The following is a 9,051-nucleotide window of genomic DNA, read 5'->3' on the forward strand; positions in this document are numbered from 1 at the left end:
GTGGGAAAATTTACAAAACAGGGTTTCTTCCCACTGCTATCTCCCCATCTATAGAGACAGACCACTTCGCTCTTCTCAGATGAGGGTGCAGCCTGGGACAAAACCTTTGTCACATGGGGGAAGGCAGGAGAGGGGGGGTGGGGGCTTAAGTGTCTTGATCTGGGGGGCCCTTGATGTAAACAAACCCCAGCTCTAAACCCTATTGGCTTGGAGTACAGCACGGCTTGTGACTGTCACAGTATACCATCAAAGCCACTCATCTGATCAGGTATGTGTGTAATGTGGAAAAGCGTTGCATAAAATGATAACTCCAGGAACACCAGGCGTGTGGTTAAAGTTACGTCAGGAAAGGGAATCCAGGAATTGTTTGCCTCGTTTCCGCTACAATACCCTATAATTTAGGGGTAATAACAGTCTTAATCTAATAAACAAAGCTATTGCCTGTTCGCGTGTTGGATTTTGAGACCAGCCCTTTAAAAGACATCTGCTCTTCAGAAACTGGCGCTTGAGTAAACTCTGCAAACAGCGAAACTGACGCCGGAAAGGCACTGCAGCACAGCAGGTTCCTAAAAAACCCACTTCTGGTAAAACTGGCAGAGAGAAGCTGACTCAACACACAGTCAGTAAACATTACACTGCCCTATTGAAATGTGACAGAGCAGTGCAAAACCTAAGATAGAGTCGGGGTTCCCAAACTGTTTCATATCAAGGACCAAGGAAATAGTCACATGACCACGAGACAGACTTGTGTCCATATAAACCACCTGCTTAACATGCTGAGAAGTAAAGCTACAGTGCAAGGAAGTGAAAAATACCAGGGTGAAAAAAATCCCACTTATTTCCAATGCAGTTTCACCGGTTTGAATAACTTTGACAAAATCTTGAAACAAGGCAGATCACTTATCACACAATTCAAAAGTTGTTTTTTTGTTGAAAATGGGTGAAATTGTCTCATGTTTATATAGCAGATTTTTTTTTTCACTTTGTTTTAAAATATGAAACAATAGGCTACTAGATTAACGGGTAGGCTAATTGTTGCTGTAGGCCTATACTTAGCTCCATTATAAATTCCCTTGTTGTGCTGTGCTAACCTCAAGCCAATTCAACAATATTAAAATTAAACATTTCTGTCGATTCTGTAGTGCTTTTGTTGCATGTTTTAATTGCTTTTATAGTGATGTCCTTTTGTTACGTTGTTTGTTGTCTTCTGTGCCTTCTTGTCTCCCAGTTTGTGTTTGTTGTCCCCTTTCCCCCAATCCCCCATCAGGAGTCCTTTTGCCTCTTGCCAGCCCGTCATTACGAATAGGAATTTGTTCTTAAAGAGTTGCCTGTTTAAATAAAGGTTAAATAAATAGATAAAAACTAGACCTAATTTTGTCTCCTCCGCCAAGCCTTAAGGGCCCTAGCAGGGGCCCCGAACCCTAATTTTGGAACCTCTGAACAGACTTCTACCCTGCATACAGCTTCCTCCAACGCTCGCGCTCGCTCTCTCTCTCTCTCTCTCTCTCTCTCTCTCTCTCTCTCTCTCTCTCCCCTTTTGATGCCAAGTCCCGCCCCTGACCAGGTTATGGGGCGGTGACTGGCTGGCTGTGGAGAGCCGGGAAGAGAGCAGAGCTTTCCCCGCTACAGCTGCTCTCTGCGTCGGTCTTCTCTCCGCCACCTCCTTCTATCCGGTAGAAGGATATAGAGAGAAAGAAAGAAACGCAAACCGACAGAGACACAGGGGAGCAGCACAAGGGACACAAACAACCCCACCGTCACCCACGGCACACCGACCCCGGACTACCGTCCAGACACGGATATAGGATATCGACTGTCTCCAGACTGGATAAGGCGCTCCACCGATGTACGCACTGGATTTTACCCTCCAAGGAGAGTCGCGATCAGGGGGAGAGGAGTGGATTTTATCGACCAGGTAGGGGTTCGTCCTTTTGGTGTCAGAGAAATGTACAGAGGGTGTTTGTCTTTCCTAGATCGGCTCTGGGAAAGCTGCGCTATAATAAATCACCCTGCTGCCTGCCTGCTGCAGTGTTTCTCTGGCAAATCAAACGCAGCGCTTTTTAAAAAGAGCTTTTTGACTCCACACGCCGTCTGCAAAGGCTGGGATCTACGGAATAAGTGTTTTTTATGAGGGGAAAAGCTACCGGGTGGTTGTGGGGACGTGGTAAAATAGGCTAAAGCTCCGGGGTGCCCCGTCTGTCTTTTGTCGCTCCTCCGCCGCAGTGGATCCCTCTGTTTCGGCGTGCGTGTGTGTGCGTGCGCGCGCGCTCGCGAGTGTGTATGTGTGTGTGTGTGTGTGTGTCTTTCTCAGACTGTACGTGCAAACTTGCTCGGGCAGCGATGTGTAAGCGGCACGTAGACTGCAGGGGCCGCGTATCGGGCTCCCGTGATCAAAATATATAGTCCCGAGAGAGAGGAGAGAGGGAGTGAGAGAGAGAGAAAGAGAAGGACGTTTTGTTACAGTTTGACATGATTTTATCGGCCCTAGCTACTTGGAGACGCAGCTGTAATTGCAAGTATGACGTTGGTAGGGCCAAAGAATAAAAGAAACTGTCCAATTTGCGTGTATTCTCGGCCCCTTTTTATATAAAAGATTTGAGGCAGTTTGACGTACACTGGGGCTAAGTTTGGTTGGTCATAGCGGGGTTAGATAATATATTTTCCGTTTCAATTACAGGCTGTAATAGGCTACGCGAACCTTCTCCGGCAAACGAAAAATAACTATAACAGTCTATTCCTATAATATTCCCGTTGGGATTTAAAGTGTGTCTGCGGTAGCCTACTCAATAGTGAGTACCTTCTGGTATTTTATTTTATCTCCAAGAGTATCATTACAGTATTTCTATAATATTCCTTATAGATTTGGCGTGATATCTGTATATTGTCCTACTAAAATTTAGGCTGTTATCTGTGTTTCTTTTTCGTTTCAATGTTAGACTATAAGCTATAGAGGGCATGGGCTGAAAAGGGGTTAAAGAAAATACAAGAGGTGTACAAGAACGAAGTACTTATCTCCTTTGAAGAGGTGTCAGCAAAATATGATATTCCAAGAAAACATTTCTTCAAATATCTTCAACTTAGAAGCTTTATATCCTCTTCTCAAAACCATTCATTGGCTATGCCTGCTCTTTCCTCTTTGGAGGTAGCAATATAGGACATTGTTATCGTAGCCGAAGTGTTTGGTATGATTTGTTTGTGTCTGGTTCGCATGAATCCTCTGAGTCTAGATTGAATGCATGGAGGGAAGATATAGATGAGAACATACCGTATCTTTAGAAGACTGGGGTGAGGCAACACAAACTTGAAGCTAATACAATATAAATGGCTGATGCATATAACCCCTGTTAAATTGCATAAGTTCAGTGATATAATTCCTGATACATGTATTAAATGTAATGAGGCAAGAGGAGCGCTGTTTCACTGTATTTGGGAATATGTGAAACTTAAGACATTTTGGGAGGATGTAATTCATATGATGGATCTCGTTTTATCTAAGAAATTACCTCTGGACCCTAAACTGTTTATTCTAGGTCTGTATCCTGACAATCCTCACTTGCATAGAAGAGAGTATAAATTCATAGACGTGTATCCTACAAGCAAATCGGATAATTGCTCTAAACTTGAAAAATGTTACCGGACCACGAATTGGAATGTGGCTTAAAGAAATGGCCTCAACCATGTCGATGGAAAAGATAACTTATATTGTTAGAGGTAAACTCAATGTTTTTGAGGATGTCTGGGGACTTTTTCGTTATTTTTTGAGACATGACATCAATGTTGGTAACCTGTTGCAACAGGAGGAAGATGTCAGGCTTGTGCATTGAGCTTGAGATACACTGTCCCCCCTTTTTTTTTTTTTTACAATCTACATTCTATAATATAACATTTATTTACTGATATCATTGTTTATATGTTTCTTTCTTCTTGTCTAACCTTTTGTGTCAGTGGGAGGGGGTGGTGGTAAGGGTTGTAAGTGTTTTCAGATTTATGTCATTGTTACTGTATTGTACAACTTGATTTGCAAACTGAAAATGAATAAATATATTGTTAAAAAAAAAAAAAAGCTATAGAGGGCGAACCTTTTCCAGGAAAGGAAAGATGAGCTTTCACAGTCATTTTTAATAGCCTACTGCTGACTAATTAGGCTACGAACCTATTAATCACCGCTTTATGAGCCATGATGACTTCACTGTGGAAACTAAGATTAGCCTATAGGATTAAAGGTATTTTCTTTGATGACTCTCTCTCTCTCTTTCTCTCTCCCTCTCTCTCTTTCTCTCTCCCTCTCTCTCTGTTTCTGTTTCTTCTTCTCCCAGGACTGTCGGGTGTTAGGAGGGGATCATGGATAAAACTTTGCGCATTCTCCAGAAGCCCACAGACGGTGTACCGGCTGGGATCTCCCTGGACATGAGTTTAAATGTGGATGAACGGGAAGATTTCACGGAACAGCAGATCGTGGGGCTCCCGGACAAAATCCCTCTGGTGAAGCCCTATTTCAAAAAGAAACAGAGGAAACTAGATGCCAAATGCCTCCACCGTGCCCTGGAGGACCCTATACTGACCACTTTACTGAGCACAGATGCGCTGGTCTCCGGGGATGGGGTGTTTGTTCCCCGGAGCCAGCCGGGCCGGACGGCGGGAAACTTGTGCGCAGCGGCCGTGGTGAAGCAGAGCTGCATCAGCCAGGTGTGTCTGAAAGACCCGGGAGCCACTGACGATGCCGCTGCTGGAACTGGGGTAGCGGGGCTGCTGACCCGGGACGGAGACGCAGAGATGGCCGATACCACCGCGGAGTTGGAGGAGACAGAGCGCCGCGGGGAGAGACCCAAGCTCCCCGGGCTGGATCTCCAGAGGGCCGGGGTGGATCCTACCTCTGACAACCGCTGTTTCCAGCTGAAACCTGGCCTCAGGGCGGCCGGGGCCACAGTGGCAATAACGCCCCCCGCCAGGGACATACCTCCCGTAGTAGCACCCCAGCCGCCTCACCAAGAGGGGGCCGTCAAAACCAGTGAACTCTTCACCTCTGGGGCCAAATGCCTTCCAGTCAAAGACAGCAGCAGCAGAGCCGGGCCCCCTCATCCCCTCCTCCTTCAGGCCCCTCAGTCAGACAAAGGAGTGATATTTCAGGATAAAAGCGAAGAGGCCTCCCTGGACCTGGTCTTTGAGCTGCTCACCCAGCTCCAGTATCACACACACCAGGCAGACTCGGTGTCCATCTGTGTGGATTTCCTGCAGGGGCAGTGTGTGTATGGCAGTGACTGTGCCCACCACCACACCGTGCTGCCCTACCACTGGCAGATCCGCAGGAGCAGTAGTCAAACCTGGCAGAGCATAGCGGATGACTCCCAGGAGCAGCTGGAGAGGCTGTACTGCAACCCGGACAATGAGCAAGTCAGGCTCAAATTTCAGTAAGTAGCCTACTATTTTACTGTTTACTGTACCTGCAGGCTACAACAGCCTATACTGTGTGCACTGTATAGGCCCCTCTGCTTTAGTGACAAGACTTATACTGTGCAGCAAGCACCGACAGTGTACTTCTGTTTTGCTACTGTGCGTCTGGGTTGGGGTCAATTCACTTTCAATTCAACCAATTCAAAATAGGAACTGAAACCATATTTCATGTACTTGTGGAAGAGCATCATTTTCAATCATTCCTTTATATAGGCTACTGGATAGGCCTATGATAACCATATTATAGCAGAACAGTTTTCAGAATTTCAGAAGAAAATCCACTTCCTGAACTGATAGAGTTACAAGGTACATTGCACCCATCTCTACATGTGTTGTAAGCAGGCTGCTGATGACTAGGCTGCAGTGTGGTAAAGTGATAGGCGATGGTGCAGTAAACTGATAGGCCTCTTGTGATCTGGTAAATGATAGGCTACTTCTGGTTTGGTGAGTTGGTAAGAGTAAGCCTAGCCTGAGCTTCCTCTTTGGTTTCACCACCTGTGACAAACTGCGAGCTTTGGCATTACAGCTCTTTTATACACATATAGCTGAGGCTAATGGACACTAGTCAAGCGGGTGTTCTTATTTCTATGTTGCTTTCACGGTTCATGGTATGTTTGGTTTCTTCATGTGCGTGAAAGTGTGTTAGTCATTTATCTTGTGTCTGTCTGCGCCTGTATGTGTGTCATCTAGTTCATGCACTCTATATGTTCAGTGTATACATACCTGTGTACTAGCGTGTCAGTGATTGTGTGATTGTGTCATTGCCTAGGTATGTGTGTGTGTTTCTGTGTGAGTCTCTGAACTGAGTGAGGTTTAATAATAAATTGGTAAGTCCTTAGCTTCGGTGCTCCTTCTCCCAACCTTGATCTATTTTCTGTATTCATGTAATACAAGTCTAATTAGGACTCTCTCTGCTCCCGAAGCCAGCCGTGTGATTGGCCGGAGCTCCGTCCAAACCAGAAAGTACGGCACTCTTGGCGTAAATCTGTGAACTTCCATGACCCTCTGCTGCCTGGTGCGGTCACTGACACAGACGCACTCGACTGCCTCTCTCTCCCTCCCTCTCTCTCCCTCCTTCCCTCGCTCATAAACACGCACACTCTCGCTCACAATCGCACACATATACACACTTTAGACTGCTTGGCACGCAGATGCTCACACGAATCCGCTGCACAGAGAAGCTCAGTGGCTTGCAATGCTCACACGCGCGCCTTTTAGCAGACAGAGATAAACCTCTCTTTCACTCTCACACATTCACTCACACACACACACACACACACACACACACACATACACACATGCAAGCACTTGGCAAGTCCTAGTGGGCTGACATAAAAAGCATGCACAGCTTCCTGCAAGGCTGTACCACATGCATACACATTCACACGCACGCACACACGTACATGAACACACAATGACACAATTATACAATTATACTATTATACCATCCCACCACTCACACATCTTTCATGAGTTATTGAGGCCACTGGGTGGGCCTTTGTGTGCGTATGTGTGCGTGTTTCTGTCTGTGTCTTTGTCTGTATATTACGCACACAGACACTGACGTTCAACGTTTATGTGTGTACAGGTGTTTGTATGTGCCTCTGTTTGCGTGTCTGTGTGTTGTTGATTCAGGTTGTCAACTGAAACTTTATGCAAAGTGCATATTGCTCCACAAACAGGATATGCACCTGTCAGTGTCAACCCAAATTCTTTCAAAGACCATTTGAATGTGTCACACACTGTCATACATTCAGACAAGACCATCTGGCTCGCTTGACAGTGACTGCAGTAGAAACTAGAAATGCCAGATATGATTGTAATATAACACACATTTGTTGTCATATTATTGCCATATCATCTGGCTGTATGTTGAGCAGAGTAGTCTTTTGTCCTTTGGGTCGTAATGTACACTGAACATTTTGTACAGCACCAGTGTTTGTATATTTGTTCACATATACTCATGATTTGAAATGCATAAAGATGATCAGAAATACTCCTCACCATTTTCTGCGTCTTCATGACACTTTCATAAGCTGAGCGGGACTTAAATGCATTCTCTCAGCATTATCCTTAAATCCTCCTGACACATTTTGTTGAGATAAGTTACAGGCTAGGTAATCACTTTATTCAGGCTTGTTTTCACTGCATGATATGTGTAACAGTTTATATTATCAAGCACTTTTAATGTCACCCATGTTGGATTTTATCTTAATATAGGCCTAGTTGTCAAATAAACTCTCATAACGGATGTCAGTGCTGCCTTCCTAAAGCAACATGAGCCGCATTCTCTTGCTGTCCTTCATCATCGCCCTCCCTGTTGTAACAGTCTACTGGAAGGGATTTCTAAATTTTTTCCAAAGGCATACAGCTCTGAAAGTTTGGAATGCAGCTTAAACATATTTGATTTTCCTAACCCCCGACCCTAAAACGAGTTTGACAGCAGTTTGAGAATGGAACAGTGAAAACATAACATTGACGTGTATGACACATTTTCACTCCAGTTACCATTAACTCCTCTGACAAAGAAAACAAATCTGCAGGTTCATAGGTTTCTAGTTTTGCTTATTTAGTTGCTCAATCCATAGCAGGTAAACAATTCATTCCTGGTAAAAAAGTGGCTTATTTTTTAGTTACCCTCATTTGCTCCAATATGTTTCAGTCAGTATCATACAGTGACAGTAAATAAACTCAATATTATTTTGGGGCTTTGAAAATTGAGCAAGCTATTGCTGAGAGAGAAATGGAAGTGAGCTACACTGTTTTGTTTCGGCCATTCAGCTCTCAGTTCAGTGAATGGTTTGCAGCTTCGTGTTATGCTGGGTGGGTGAGAGCCCTTTTGGTGGTATAGAGATGCTATCCAACCTGTCTTTTCTCACACACACACACAGATAGAGAGAGAGAGAGAGAGAGGGGGGGGGGGGAGCGAAGGCATCGCCGTGGTAACCACAGCCAATTGATAACATCGTTAGTGATCTAAAGAGCAGCAGATGACTAAACAAGCCCTACTGTCGGTATGGCAACACAGGCCTATTTTGCCTGCTGCTGTGTTTGGTGTGTGTGTGTGTGTGTGTGTGTGTGTGCTAGAGAAGGAGTGGACAGAAGAGAAAAGGCTTGAGCGTTTTCTGTGTCTGCATGTGATTATGTGCTGTAAAGCCTGTATGTTTGCGTGCATGTATGTGTGTGTGTGTGTGTGTGTGTGCGTGTGCGGGTGTGTGTTCTGTGCTGAGCTGTTCCCATGTGTGTATGATCCATAGCACAGGTTAATCCCATCCATATGATAAGCAGGAATGGAAGTCTGGCTAATCCGCCTTAGTCATGAACTCAGCAGTAAGGAGGAATGTCACAGTCATCGCTTCTAAAAAGTTATACTGTAATAATCCTCTGCCTTACAGCTGCTTGTTAACAGATAGATTTGTATTGTGTGTTGATGTGTGTGTGTGTGTGTGTGTGTGAGAGAGAGAGAGACAGATTGAAATGTGAAAAAAAGATGTCTACGTATACACACACACACATAGATGCTCTCTCTTTTTCTCTTTCGCCAGAGGTGGAAAGTAACTAATTCCAGCTGTTAGTTTCTGTATTGCCTACTTTTAAACA

At 44.8% G+C, this 9,051-nt stretch overlaps 1 protein-coding gene across 1 annotated transcript; it reads left to right on the forward strand.

The window, feature by feature from the left end:
- Positions 1-1,605: 1,605 nt before the first annotated feature.
- LOC139643874 (protein mono-ADP-ribosyltransferase TIPARP-like) lies at positions 1,606-5,477 on the forward strand. Its single transcript, XM_071519158.1, has 2 exons — positions 1,606-1,915; positions 4,317-5,477. Exon 2 carries the CDS (start codon positions 4,342-4,344, stop codon positions 5,410-5,412), a length of 1,071 nt encoding a protein of 356 aa, XP_071375259.1. The 5' UTR covers positions 1,606-1,915; positions 4,317-4,341; the 3' UTR covers positions 5,413-5,477.
- The last annotated feature ends 3,574 nt before the right edge of the window (positions 5,478-9,051 follow it).

Source organism: Centroberyx affinis, unplaced genomic scaffold (assembly GCF_046629955.1).
Source record: "Centroberyx affinis isolate AG114_WGS23_722 - 3 ecotype Tasmania unplaced genomic scaffold, CSIRO-AGI_Caff_v1 ptg000665l_1, whole genome shotgun sequence".
NCBI classification, from domain to species: Eukaryota; Metazoa; Chordata; class Actinopteri; order Beryciformes; family Berycidae; genus Centroberyx; species Centroberyx affinis.

Excerpts from the sequence above, each read along its gene's own strand:
- LOC139643874 (XM_071519158.1), top strand. The coding sequence starts at position 4,342 with ATGGATAAAACTTTGCGCATTCTCCAGAAGCCCACAGACGGTGTACCG.